At 44.2% G+C, this 14,803-nt stretch overlaps 1 protein-coding gene across 11 annotated transcripts in view; it reads left to right on the plus strand.

Annotated features, from left to right (window-relative positions):
* The window catches only part of FARS2 (phenylalanyl-tRNA synthetase 2, mitochondrial), a 458,205-nt gene that overhangs the window by 199,023 nt on the left and 244,379 nt on the right, over positions 1-14,803 (plus strand). For all 11 annotated transcript variants that reach the window (XM_073810283.1, XM_073810284.1, XM_073810286.1 and 8 more), the window contains one exon: positions 11,844-12,004. In XM_073810283.1, coding sequence (XP_073666384.1) covers positions 11,844-12,004 — 161 coding nt within the window. The remainder of the gene's footprint in view (positions 1-11,843; positions 12,005-14,803) is intronic.

Consider the following 14,803-nt stretch of genomic DNA (forward strand, 5'->3'; position numbering starts at 1 on the left):
CGAGGGGGTTCTGTTGACTGTCCCAACTTTACAGACAGAGAAGTGGAGTCAGAGAGACAGTAAGTAAATAACTCGCCCAGGGTCGCCCGGCTGGTGAGTGGGGCAGCAGGACGGGGCTGGGTGCAGAGTCAGTGCTCCCAACCTGTCTGTTCTTTAGATTAACGGTGGTGATTAGGGAAAAACTTCCACAGGGTCCCATTCTGCTCTGAGGAAGACGCAGCCCCTGTCCGTCTGCAGCGGCTCTCTGAGATCTCCAAGCTCTACCGAAGGCCAGGGGCTGCGTTGGGTAGGGAGGGGCCCATCACCAGGCCCTTGTGGAACACGGAAGGGCCGGCTTCCTTCCTCTCTTGGGCACTCACTCCTGGGGAATTTCCTAGAAACGGAACACCTGGCCTCTACTCACTGAGAGATTCTTCTCTACCCAGCTTCCACATTCTTCCCAGCAAGCAGAACCCTCCTGCTAAAGAACTGTCTTGCCTATTTGTACACAGGCTGCCCTGACCCAGAAAATGAGTCTGTTTCCTGCCCGTCCCCTCCTCTCCATCAGGTTCTGAGAGCCCAGAAATGTCCAGAAAAAGGAAGGGGACAGGGCAAGAGCAGATTCCCCAGGGGAGCTCAGATTTATATTGGGAGAAAAGGCATGAAAATTTCTTCATTCAGGGATCCAATCAATACTATTTATCAAGTTTAAAAGTTCCCCTTTATTCATGGTGCATCTTGGTATAGAAGTAATAGTTGGATGTGACCTGCGTAGGTTAATGGGAAAGGGGTAAAGAGAGAGAGGGGAGAGAAGTGAGGGCGTAGGGCACTGGCATCCCCCTGCCTGGTGAGTGTCGAGGGGCCTCACTTGACCTGTCAGAACTGTAGACAGCCCAGTTAGGAAGGATTTACCAGACTGCCACGATGGGGAGGCAGGATTTCACCCTCCACAAACGTACAGAGCTGCACTTGCTTTTTCTTTTTCCTTTTTTTTTTTTTTGAATTGAAATTTTGGGAGATAATAGTAGGTTCATTTGCAGCTATAAGAACAGAGAGATTCTGTGTACCCTTTATCCTGCTTCCCCCAGTGGTAACATTTTGCCAAACTATAGTCCAGCTACACCAGGTTATTGGCGGTGACACAATCCATGGATCTTAGGCACATTTCCCAGTTTGACTTGGATTCATTTGTTTGTGTATTTAGTTCTATACAGTTTTATCATGTGTAGATTCACCTATTCACCACCAAAGGCAAGATACAAAATAACTCCATTGCCACAAGGATCCTTCACATTACCCTTTTATAATCATATTCGCCCTCACCCGGATCTGCTGTCCCTGACCCTTAGCAGTCACCAATCTGTTCTCCATTTATAAAATTCTGTTATTTAAAATGTTATAGCAATGGAATCATATAGTCTATACCCTTTTTGGGGATTGGTATTTTCCACTGGGCATAACTCTCTGTAGATTCATGAAAGGTGCTTCCTCTGTCCCTACAAAGCCCATTTCTTTGTGTTGTGTGGGTCAGTGTTCCGTGGCGTGGATGTCCCACTATTTGTGTAGCCGTTCACCCATGGGAGGACATCTGGTACCCTTGCTTTCGACCTCTTGGGTCATAGGCAGATTGGCCTTTCAGTGGTTGTTTTGCTGTATCTCCTTTTTTTTGGGGGTGGGGGTGGGGGTGGATGGAACCATATCCGTAGACTAAAAGCTTCTGGAATGATGTATATTATCATATGTTGATAGAAAAAAAAGCCATTCCGTGTGTTCTTAATACTATTGGGGCTTATTATTGTTACATTCGAATGATTATTACATCCCTGGCTTTCGTACAGTGGGGAGCCGATAGGTGACGTCGTGTAATGTTAGCACCGTGTGCACAGTCCCTTAGAGTGCAAGCAAGCAGTATCCCTTTAGGGTTGTGTTCGGTCCTGAGCCGTATTTGTTCAAGGTTGTTGTAAGTAGTGCCCACAGCTGAGCGGGTCAGGCCCTGGACAGTTCCAAGGTGGACATTGGCCCCGGGCCTCCAATCAAGCCCTGATTACTTTGGCTTCGTACGAGAGAGAACACTGTGGGGTGCCAATGAGGGGACAGAGGATGGGGTTACGGTTTGAAAATAAGAAGGGAAGCGTGACTCAAACAGCTTTGCCAAGAAAGTTTTGATTAACTTGTCCTTAAGATATTTGGGAATAGACCGGATCAAGCTGTTTGGCTTTTGCTCAGAAATCTTCTTTTGTGTTTTGATAAATAACTTGGCTTCGGGACTTCCCTGGCGGTCCAGTGGTTAGGACTTGGCGCTCTCACTGAGGGCCCGGGTTTGATCCCTGGTCAGGGAACTAAGCTCCCGCAAACCACACAGCACAGCTGAGAGGTCCTAAAGGCTACTGAACTGGGTTCAGGCTAACATTAAAGGCTGATTTTCCTCTGCATGTAGATAGTCGCTAGATAGATGGTCTAAAACAGTAAAGACCATAAACATGTAACTCTGAATTTTAGACTATTGGAGCAAGCTGAGGACGAAAATAGAAGTCTGTGTAAGATACTCCTATTGACTTGTTTTCTGTTTGGAAAGGTCAGAGAACATGTCCACAGCGGTAAAACAACCCAATTAATATCTGTCTACACAATAGCAGCCAGTGATAATCTCATGCAACTTTTCATGTATTGACAGGTGGGATTGATGCTCCAGGCGGACAGGTGCAGCACAGAAGGCAGATGTTGGGCAGCGGGCTTTATCCAGCAGTTTCTACCAGCTCTCAGTGGAGGCAAAGTGTTGCTTCTCAGCTGCTTTTCCTCTGAGGGTGGGATACTGCTTGACTATTAGTTTGTTTTAAATGTCATCTTTTAATTATATTTTGGATAATGATGAAGAGAGAAGCAACTCGTTTGGGAGAGCACATCCTAAAAGGCTCAGCAGCTCCTTTATCTGCTGCCGAAAACAACTCCCACTAGGAAAGAGGGTTTCATTAATTGTCATTGCTCGGGAATTATGGAATTAGAACAGCTCACGTTTCTTTTATCATTCATATATTTAAGTGACAGTGGCATTACTTACTCTAAATTAAATTCCTTGCATGGTTAAAATATTATAACAGTATGACAAGAAATAGAGCACTATTAACTTTTATTTTGGAGTCATTTTTCTAACAGATACGAAGGCACACTTTTTCAGACTATGAGACGAGACGCATTATTCCTTGGTTCTGTAACAGAAAGGAATAGATAAGTACATCCAACTTAATACTTCAGGAGTTTTAGGGATGGGTTAATGTATTTATAAGTCACCTAAGCGGTTTTCATGTCCTCCACACTAAGAAGGAAGAGAGCATTCTTCCACAGTGCTTCCCCTGGCAGCCAGGGGCTGGGCCGCGTTACTCTCTCCAGTTGGAGCTGGCCCTATACCTCTGTGTTTCATGGTCAGTGGCACCTGTGGGCAGGACTGTGTTGGCCGCCATTCAAAGGCCTGTCCCCAAGGCCACATCGTTCTTGTCATTTGGGCTCCGGGGGTTACACTTTCCATTTCTGCTCCTTTCTTCCTGAAACACCTCTCAATCCTAGTTCACTTTTTGCTGTGGCCCAGTTTTGATAACTCTTGTTAATAAGAAACCTTAACGATACATTTGAAGTAGGTAAAAGCGTATCCCGACACTAATAATTCCGTATAGGGTTTGCCAAGTATTCCTCAAATACCTGTTACGGTCGTGGTCACCTTATGAAAATTGGTGTACGAAGAATCCCCATTTAGTTGAAAGTGTTTATAATTAATGACCATGTTAGTGCACTTACAATGTGATTTGGTTAAAAAAAAAGTCTCACATACAAATTTTGGGAATATATTGTTACCTGCAGTGCTGTATGCGATTCAGGCAGTTAAAAACAAAATTCCACAAACAATCAAACAAAAGCAACTGCTCTCTCAAAAATGGACAATGTCCAAAGCTAGTAAACCGTTAGGAAGGCCAGCTTTTGCTCGCTGCAGACCTTTATTTGCAATGTGCTGCACAATAGTACTTAATTCTCCTGAGTTCTAGGACCTTAGATTGAAATGTGAGGGAAAGGGGTAAAGGATAAAACTACTATATTTTGGCGGCCAGTCAAAAGGAGGTATACGAAGTGGGAGATGAGTTCTCAGTTGATTATACTCAAGTCAATATATTTATTTATTTTTTAATATTTATTTATTTAGTTAGTTGCAGCACGCAAACTCTTAGTTGCAGCATGTGGGATCTAGTTCCCTGTCAGCCCAGGACCAGGGATCGAACCCGGGCCCCCTCCATTGGGAGCGCGGAGTCTTAGCCACTGGACCGCCAGGGAAGTCCCAAGTCAATATGTTTAGTTTTTAACTCTTAACAAGTGCTAAGCAAGGCATGACCATTGCCTTTACATTTTCAGAAGGTTCTGAATTACCCTGTACTATTGTCAACTTGGTCACCTCAACTCCATTTCATGTTTCTGCCTCCATATGTTTGCTTTTATTTTTCCCCCTTGTTGGAAGGATACAGATTTTTAGGACATAGATCCCTAAGGGAAGCTGGAGACATTATAAGGAGAATTCTGACTGGATAAGACCACTGGGGATTGTTTCACGTACTGTTGATTAGTATATGCACCAGAAATTGCTGTCTCCTTTATTAAGAAAACCAAAGTCTAGGACCCAGAAAGGAAAGGGGAATGTTCCAAAGGGAGTGTTTTAAGATGAGCGTTAAAGGTTTTATTAGAGAATGTTGATTAGGACAAAGCCCAGCTCAGACCGTATGAAGGACCACGGTTTTCAAGGCTTGTAGAATCCGATCACAGTCTGTTCCGTCCCATGGAAAGGTTCTTTTCAAAGAGGTCCGCCTTGGATCGCGTGAAGGACTTATTGGCAGAAGCGTGTGGCACCAAGGATATGTACAACTAGAGAAGTTTCAGGTGGGAGGTTGCTCTCAGGGCACAGCTCAGAAAGCCAGTCATCCCGTGACAAGTCTCTGAGGAAACAGTTCAAGGATTGTAGCTGGAAAGCAGGGGATCAAGTACTAAGTCCACGGTGGGAAGAGAAGAAATCAGAATTCATGTAGCTACGCTGGCCTCTCTAGGCCTGCCTGTGGCTGTGCAGTGTCATGCTGGGATACTTGGGCCTTTTGTCCCTGAGTGGCTGTCGTTGTAACTAACGGTCAAGGGCAGCAGAGGCGTTTGTCCGACACTGATGCTAAACGCTGGCCCCAAGCTCCCTCTGCAGCTCTGTGTGTGTATTGGTCAGGTGCAGGGTGAAAGGCACGCTTGGAGACATGAAACCCCACCTTCAGAGAAGCCTACTGATATATTTAAACAGCTGTGTATGCAAATCATTTTACTAGCTTTCATGGAATAACGACAAAGTCCATCAGGAAACCGGCAATAACAAAGCAGAAAGTACACAGACATAAGTGGAACTTTCTGGTGTTTTGAAATACTTTGAACAGAGCCTCCTCTCTAAGCTAATGTTTGAACATGAATCTGGGGGAACATTCACTGGATATATACTTGAAGTGAAAAAGACAACAACAACATAGGTTTGAGTCCCAGTGTCTGTGTGATCTTGCTTAAATGGTATTTACTTTTGAAACATCGCTAATAATACCAGTCTGACATCCCCCACAGGATCATGGTGAGGATCAAAATCAAGGTAATATAGGTGAAGTGCTTTGTAATTGGTTAAGTTCTATAAAATATGAATGTTAATTACTAGGTTGTTTCAGTGTTTCTTTTCACAGTTATTTTGGGAAAGTGTCAGTTCATTGAGCCAAAGAATTCCTAGAAATCAGCCCCTATTAACAGGGAAGTACTTAATATAATAAAAAATTTGTTCCAATATGTAATAGTTTAAAATTTTAATTTGACCTTTGGCTTTGCAACAAAACCGTCTATGAGAGGGAACCTCAGGGTGCAGGGTTCGGTCACTGGGGAAGAAAATAAGCTGGAAGGAAGGAAGCTTGGAGCAGAAGCAGCTCAGATCCTAGGCCCCGGGAGCTGCCGCCCCGCATGAAAGAAGCTCGGTGACAGTGACGGAGGCAGGGTGAGGGGACAGAACATTCAGTTTTCCTGTCATTCCTTTCTTTTCTGTTCCAATTCTCTCCTTTCTGAGATGTCTTTTCCGAAATGGTATCTCTCATGTCACCTCATGATGGATACACTCTCTGACAGATAAAAGATTAAAGATAGTCACTGCCTGTGTTGAAAACTTCATTTTAAGTATGAGATTCTTCCTAATACAGCCCATGTAAATGCAGCCAATAAACAAAAAAGTGGAAAAATCTCAAAACCTTGCCTTCCTGCCATTCACTCATTTCCTCACAATGCCTGAGCCCTCCAGATGTATCAGAGATGGAAACCTCAGGAGGGCCTGAGCCCTCCAGATGTGTCAGAGATGGAAACCAGCCCAGGTCCTGAGCCCGTGGATCAGATGCTACCGGCAGAGTCTGACAGTAAACAGTAAACAAAATAAATATGAAAAGTTGTGGGGTCTAAGAGGTGATATTCTCTGAAGAAAACAGAGCAGAGTAAGGGGATTAGTGGCTGAAAATCTTTCTAAGAAGGTCAGCCTACCTATAAAACCAAAATAATGTGAGATAAGAGTCCAGAGATGGGAAAGTTTAAAAACAAGAAGAGGAGAAGGAGGAGGGAAAACCTGAGTGCCTCCCATCCGGAATATTCTGTTTGACTGAGGTGCTTCTTTACAGTCAGTTTTATGCTCCAGAGTCTAGTTTACTGGAACCCTCCAGTACTGGAATGTAGAAAAAACTACTGCCTTAAAACCCTGTCAGCCCAGGAGCACCCGGCAACAAATTACAGCTGAGGATTGCCAAAGACCTGAAAATTAGACCTGTCTGGGATGACAATACCTTTAAGTGTCTAGTTATTTATGGCTCTCTTTCTTCTGTAGAGAAGTGGGAGTGCCGTATAAAAGTATGTGCAAGAGGATAAAATAAGTAGTTCAGATAATCAGGACAAAGATGATGTAAGGATAAGAAAATAAAACTGGGACAAGAGTCACGCAGCGAAACGTACCGCTGTAGAGGTGACCTTGGAAGGATGGCTCTAAGCGTCCACGGGGCCAAAGTAAGGAGTAGATTAGGATCAGTTACGTAAGTCGCGACATCCTTAAGCTGAAAACAATCCAGTTGTTCACGAGAAGGAAGCTTTTCCTGTTCCCATTTTCTTAGATCTGAGACCAGCTTATTTCATGAAGACTCGCAGGAAGACTGAGCGACCTAGTGACCGGCATTCTTGACAAGAAGTTCCTGGCACCTTACGAATATAATAGGCCGGTAGCTCAGTGCAGGGGGTGCAATTCAGAAGAAGCAGATCTAGATGGGACCAAAACAAAGTGTTTCAAAAACAAAACCTGGTACAGCTCAGCAAATAGATGCCCTTTCTTACAGCCCTTCCTGGTAATAGATTGTCACAAGCAGGCTTTTCAGTAAGAATGATTGTGAGAATCAAAGGTTGTGGGCAGCGGCAGGAAGCTGGAGGCCAGCTGTTCCCTGCTCCTCGTGGAGGTCTAGTCCTTGAGCTTCGACACACGAGCTGGTTGGGATTTCAGGTGCTGATGGGATGGCCCCTTGCTGGCCTGCGCCTGGCGTCCTCTCAGGCCTGTCCTTACTGACAGCCACGTGGGACTGAGGCCCCGAGTCACACACACCATGTGGATTATTGTATATTTGTGATCTTCCTAAATTCATGTATTTGTTTCCTGTCAGATGCGTTCCCGAGGAATTTTTATGTAAACAGTCATGCCATCTACAAATAAAGACAGTGTTACTCTTTCCTTTCCAATCTATTAAGCTGTTTTTATTTCTTCTTTACCTTTTTTTTCCACTAGCTGGGAACTCAGACAGAAATAGAAATAGCAAGAGTAGACATCCTTCTTTTCAACCCGACCCTGAGGGCAAAGCAACCAGCCTTTCACCATTGAGTATACTATTAGCTGTTGGTTTTTTTATTGTGTCTTTTATTAGATTGAAGAAGTCCCCTGTGTTCCTCATTGGCTGAGAGTTTTTATAATGAATGGATGTTGAATTTTGCCAGTTGCTTTTTCTGCATCTATTGAGATGATCATGTTTTCTTTTTTAAGCAGCTTATTAAATGAATTACACTGATTGGTTCTCATATGCTGAGCTAACGTTGCATTCCTGGGATAAATCCAGTCGTGATACAATGTCCTTTTGTGTATCGCTGGGTTCCATTTGTTAATGTTCTGTTATAGTTTTTTGTTTTTCTCTGTTCATGCTGCACATGGAATCCTCCTGAATCTGCCTCACTCACCTGCCTGCCGCGAGGCTAGGATGACGGGGTTCACCTGGGACTGTCCGTTGGAGTACCTCGCGTGGCCTCTGCGTGTGACTGCTGCTTAGAGCTCGGCGGCTGGGTTCTAAGAGAGGGTGTTCTGCAGGGAGATTCCTGGGAGGGAGTGTCTGGAGAGCGGGCATTCCAAGCCACCAGGCACTAGCTGGGTGGCTTTCTCTAACGTAACCTTGGAAGTCACGTAGCATCACTTCCCTCACACCCTGTGGGTTGAAGCAGTCACAGCCCACTGGGATTCAAGGGGAGGATATGCAGGAGCTTGTGGTCGTTTTCTGAAACCCCACGGATAATGACACTGATTTTCCAGGCTTGGAAATGTATTGGCTCTCATAGAAATACAGAGGTCAGTTCAGCTTGTAATCCATGTTCGCTAGTCACGTGATTTTCTTGAAGGTCTGGCACCAGTGTGTCAGGGGAGGAGTGCTTTGTTCTTATAACTTCTCAAAAATAAACAAGAGAAACTACTGTGTTTTATCTAGCCATGAACATTTTTATCTGGAATATTTCTCCTCACACTTGATAGAAAAGGCACGTAGTATAAAGTCCCCCCGTCTTCCTCCACTTGCGCAGTTCTCCCCCCCACCCCCACCCCCCGAAACAGACAGACAGCTGCTGCTTTCCTTTTATAACCATGACATCCCATAATGGTACTAGTTTTCAAACAACTTTAAAACATGTTTCTGAAACGTCTTTTCAAATAAAAAAATAATAAAGAGAGGTGGAATATTAATGTTGCTTTGTGAGTTAGACTTTTTCCTTAATTATTAACGCTTTTAGATTTTATTATGAAATTTTTAGATAAAACCTACCATCTAGAGCCCAGTATCTGCAATTGAAAGAGCAGTAGATTCAGGGTATTTGAGTTTATTTCACATCCAGCAATTTTTAGTGTCTTAGCTTTTGCTCCTTCCATCCGTTACCCTCCCTTTCTTCCCCATCTTCTCAAACTTTCCTAAAGCAAAACAAGAATAACACAGAAGCCCGAGAAGTAGGCAAGAAAAAGAGCAGCAATCTCATTTTTCAAATGGGTGAAAAATATGATATGACGACATTCACAGAAAAGGAGAAAAAACGATCCTCAAGCAAATGAAAAGCTTACTTAAGATAAACACCAGATAAAAATGCGCTGTTACCGTCTTTTACTTATCAGATTTTGTTTTTATTTTTTTACGTTACAACCCTCATGTACACCTGTATTAAATAGTAGTGGCATAGTACATACTCATTTTATCATAGACATTTTTCATAACTTCTTATAGTCTGTCACTTGATCAACATTTATTTATATAATTATGATTTTTAATGACTACACTAAACTGTACTATAACTTTAAGGCATTCCCTAATTTGGGGCATCTAGGTTGTTTTCATGTTCTTGCTGTAATAAGTTATACAGCTTTGAATATCTTCCTTCATTTATCTTTTTGCTTCTGTTGAATTCTTTCCTTAGGATAAATTCCTAATGGAATCAGAAGGATAAAGAGTTTGAGCGTTGTTACGGACCTTTGTACGTGCTGCTGCATTTTCCAAGTTGTTACCAGAATAAATAGTGTGACCAGCAGTCGCCGAGGGCACTGGGACCACGCCGTGCTCGGCGTGCGGAACCACACCACCAGGACTGGGCAGTGTCGCTTAAAGAGAAAATTTTTCTTTTAGGACACAAAAGCAGTGTATCACACTCCTATTCATTTTTACATTTTTCATTGCAGCCTTCTCTGGTTTTCAGGCATCAGTATGACTTACTCAAAAGAGGGTGCCTCTCCCTTAGCTGCTCTTCTAGGCAGCCGGCCAGGGGTCAGGGGCTGTGCTCCCTCCTTCGTGACCCCGCTGTCTGTGTTAAGCCCCCTTCCCCGCTGCCTCGCGTGAGAGGGCATCTTACTCAGGACACACGTGGCTCCGCACTTGCCCGGCCGCGTGCTTCTCCCCCTGCGCGTCTTCCCTCCCGCTACTGCCGCATTCTCTCTCTGTGCCTTTTCCGTTTGAGATCTCACTTTGAATATTTTTATCACTCATCTTCTAGATCATCCAGCGAGGCTCACCCTTCTTCGTGGCTGCCGTTGTTGCAGTTTATCCTTGGGGTTTCATTTGTAAGTGGCAGTGGCGCCGGCCCCTGGCCAGAGGCAGGTCCTCTCTGCCGTGTCTCTCCCGCCTGAAGCTTGCCCGGCCGGTGAAGACGTTCCTTCAGTCAGGAACTTGCCTGCATCTTCCTCTGCATTTGGGGCAGCGTTCGTTTTTCGTGTTGGGTAACAGATAACCTCATACTTAGTGGCTAGAGCAGCGCGCACTTGTTGTGTCACGACCGCCGTGCGTCAGGAGTCCGGTGCAGAGGGCCTGGTCCCCCGCCCAGGGTCTCGACAGGCTGAAATCAGGGTGTCACCAGGCCACGTTCTCCTCTGGAGCTCAGGGTCCTGTCTTCCCTCATTCGGGCTGTCAGGAGAATCCATTTCCTCACGATCGCGGGAGTGAGCTTCCCATCTTCTTGCTGCCGCCAGGGCCTCCCTTGGCTCCCGGAGGCCTCCCTCCAGGTCTGGCCACACCTGGGCCTCCTCTCTTCACGTCAGCTCAGCTCTCCTAAGCCAGCAGGAGACTCTCTGGAGTTTGCTAAGATGGACTTGCGTAAAGTAACCTAATCCCAGCAGTGAAACCCTAGGGATTGGGGAGCGGTCCCTAAGGGGTCCCCTCGCAGGGCGTGCGCGTGGGGGTGGGCGTCCTGAGCCATCTCAGCGCCCCCAGCATCCTGCTCACCCCTCAGAGTCCAGTCGAAATGACACTGTCTCGTGAGCTCTTCCCTGTGCTGGGCGTTGCTCCCTTGCCCCCTTCGCACAGCAGTTGGTGTCTTCCATCTCACTCTGTTTCACGTGAACGAACCCGAGACTTCACATGTTGCCATAGGTCTGAACTACACGCTCACCCTCGGAGGGGCTGGTGCCACGTGTGCACGTCACCTTGGCGGGCTTGCTCCTTGTGTGTTACTGGGGCAGCTTTTCCTGAGAGTCAGAGTGTGTTCTAGTAAACTGAGGGTTCTTGGAGGCTGGACACACACTTCCTGAATATCGGTGGTCCACCCTGGCATGTTTTGAACAAACCTGCCCGTCTCGTAAGCCACCTGGGGACAGAGCCTGTGTTTCCTCTCCTCTCTGTAACCTGAACATAGAGGCTGAATGTTAGAAAAAGGGGGAGCGCAGATTACAGGAAAGTATCTCAGAGGCAGGAACCAGGGCTTAGCCAGCCTGGGATTTAAGCAGAAATGAAAGACAGTATTAGAGAAGTTCGACTCCAGAGTGCCTCGGGGAGGGGAGCGAGGGATGTGGGGAGCACGAAAACTGTGAGATCGGGGTCCCCTTGGGTGTCTCTGCGGCCCCTCCCCCCCAGCACCCTTCTGGTCGGCACTCACCACGGCCTTATCTGGGTGGGTGTCAGGAGTGGGATGGACCTGTGGACCCTCGTGCTCTTTTTGTTTTTTTTAAACTTTTTGTTTTATATTGGAGTATTGCCCTTGTGCTTTTTAACCTGTTGTCTTGTCTTCTTTCTTCTTTGTAGCTGGTGCTGAAGATCAGATCGGTTGGGCCTTTGGCCTTGGGCTGGAGCGGCTGGCCATGGTCCTCTACGACATCCCCGACATCCGCCTCTTCTGGAGTGAGGATGAGCGCTTCCTGAAGCAGTTCTGCGTGCAGGACATCAACCAGAAGGTGAAGTTCCAGGTAACTGACATGAAAGAATCAAGTAGATGATAATTGAGGGGGTTACGTGTCTGAAAATAAAATCATTGTATTTAAAGATAGTGTGACTTTGAAAAGAGGTTTTAAATAGAGATTCATAAACACACAGGAGATCATACACCTCCTGAAATTGTATGCTGAAAAAAGAAGATTTATCAAGCCTGTTAGTCTAAGCAGAGAACAAATTTTGGGCTTTATTAATGGCTATTTTATCATGAAATATCCATCTTTATCACTGATGATACTTTCACAGTTCAGTTTTTTTTGTTGCTAATCTAGACACATTGGCTTTCCTGTGGTTAGTGTTTGCAATGTATATTTTTTTCGTCATTTTATTTTCACTTTCTGTCTTTATATTAAAAACGTGTCTCTTGTAAACAGTTGGGTCTTTTTGTAAACCCATATTTAATTGGAGTGTTGAATATATCTTACACTTAACATAATTACATGGGATGTTCTTGGGTTTAATTTTATTATCTTAGTTCTTACTCATTTTCTCTTTCTGTTCTTTATTTATTTGGAAATTGAGGTTTTGTGGGTGTGTTTCGGATGGCTTTTGTATTATATTTTATTACCCTACTGCTATTTAGTTTCGCCATTTTTTGTATTATTTTTAAGTGGTTATTCTACATTACAATATGTATAATTAATTCATCACACTTTACCGTGAGTAACTATTACAACTTCATGAAACATTTAACAACCTTACAATAGTGTAATTCTATTTACTCTGCCTTTTTTTTGTATTATTATTGTCATATTTTATTTCTTTGTGTATTATAATCCCATAATACGTTGCTCTATTTGCTTCAAATAGCCAATTGTCCTTTAAAGAAATTGAAAACTATATTATTTTATATTTTCCTTGATATTTGCCCCACTGATCACCATTGCTTTCTGCCTATCATGATTTTTCTCTGTGTTCATTTTCTTCAAGTCTGAAGAACTTTGTTTACCATTTCTCATAGTGCAGCATGAATTTTCCCAGCTTTTGTTTGGAAATGCCTTTGTTTCACCTTTATTTTTTAGGACTATTTTCCATCAATATAGATGTCTAGGTTGCCAATGTTTGTGCATGTTTTTTTTTCTTTTTTTTTTCTCTTAGCTCTTTAAACATGTCATTTCATTGCCTCTATCTTTTCACTCTGGTTTTTAGCAGGTTGACCTGTGTATGACTTTTCTGTCTGTTATCTTGCTCGGGGTTTCGCTGTCTTAAATTAGTGATTTTCAACCCTCTTTGAAAATTCTCATTTGGTATCTCTTCCAACAATTCTCCTCCTTTCTTTCGCTGCTTTTCAGGTGGTAACTGCCTGTATATCAGGCCATTTGCACGTATGCCATAGAACTCTGATGCCCAGGGTTTGACTTTTTTAATTTTTTCACTCTGTGCTTCATTTTGGATAGTTTTTCTTGTCTTAGCTTTGGGTTTACGCATCTTCTCTGTTGTGTCCAGTTAACCATTAAGCCCCTCCAATGAGTTAATCGTTCCAGATATTGTATTCATCAGTTCTACAGTTTCTACTTGCTTCCTTTTTAGAGTTTTTATGACTCTGATGAAATTCTCCATCTTTTCACCCATTTTGTACATTTTCCCTTAAATTCTTTAGCATATTCGTAGTAGTGATTTTTAAGTCCTTGTCTGTTACTTCCAACCCTTTAGTTCTCTGTTGTTCTCCTTTTAATCTCTTTCTTCTTAGCTATGGGTCACATTTTTCCTGCTTCTTCACTCGTCCTGCTTTTTAAATGGTGGACAACGCTTTTCCTCGGGAAGCCCTACCCTTTCCCTGGTCAGGCGGCGAAGGTGATGAGCCTGATCCCTCTGTCGTAAGGAGTAGTCGAACTGAATTTCATGTCTCCTCTCCTCTCAGCGGTGAGACCTGGCTGAGTGGTAGAGGTTGGGGTCTGCGTGTGAGGTTATGTGATCTCTCTCTGCTTTCCACCCAGCTGCCAGCTTCCTCCAGCGCCGATGCTTGCTGAGCAAAAAGACCAGGAGGGAGACTGGGCTGCAGTGAGGGCTGGCTGTCTCTGCATTTTCCAATCTGCCAAGAGCCAGGCCTGGCTGGGCAACATGTGGCTCATCCCTCCTCATGCCAGCAGAGTTTCTTTACCAACCGCAGCTGCCTTCCGCCTACTCGTGCCCAGCAGTGGAAGCTCTGGAATCTAGGGCTCGTCTCTGTCTGGAATTCTGTTCGTTCAGACTTGCATCCAGATCTCTTTCAGTATCTTTTATGACAAAAGATTTCTAAATTTATTGTTTTCTCATGCTTACAGTGGGACCGATGGTTTTTTGTGACTTTTATAGCCTAACTAAAAGTAGAACCTTCTATCATTTATTTGATGGTCTGGTTTCATTTTTGTTGGCCTTTTTTTAGAAAAAAACAAAAACCTATTTTTAAACTTTTTACTTTTTTTAACTTTAAATTTTTTTTTTACTTTTTGCTAAGCTGCTGCTTTTTATTCCAGCACCAGGTCCTTCTTGGTTAATTTGGAAGGAAACGCCATCTAAACGATCAAAAGCAGAACCTGGCTGAGGCTCTAAGTTTTTCTCATTCAGTCTTTCATTTATTCAGTCATTTATTAAATTGGCCAACATTGATGGAACACCCACCAGCACCGAATGGAACACTGGGCTCAACACCGCGGTGGGGCAAGCACAGGTGAATGACACAGTTGTGACCACAAGCTAGTGGTTAAAGTCAAGTTTTAAGTGGGCTCCCAACTGTCTTCTCTTAGGAGACACAGAGGATCCAGGAGTAGACAATGGGTCTCTTGTATTAAATG

The sequence above is a fragment of the Tursiops truncatus genome, chromosome 10, assembly GCF_011762595.2.
Source record: "Tursiops truncatus isolate mTurTru1 chromosome 10, mTurTru1.mat.Y, whole genome shotgun sequence".
Classification (NCBI taxonomy): Eukaryota; Metazoa; Chordata; class Mammalia; order Artiodactyla; family Delphinidae; genus Tursiops; species Tursiops truncatus.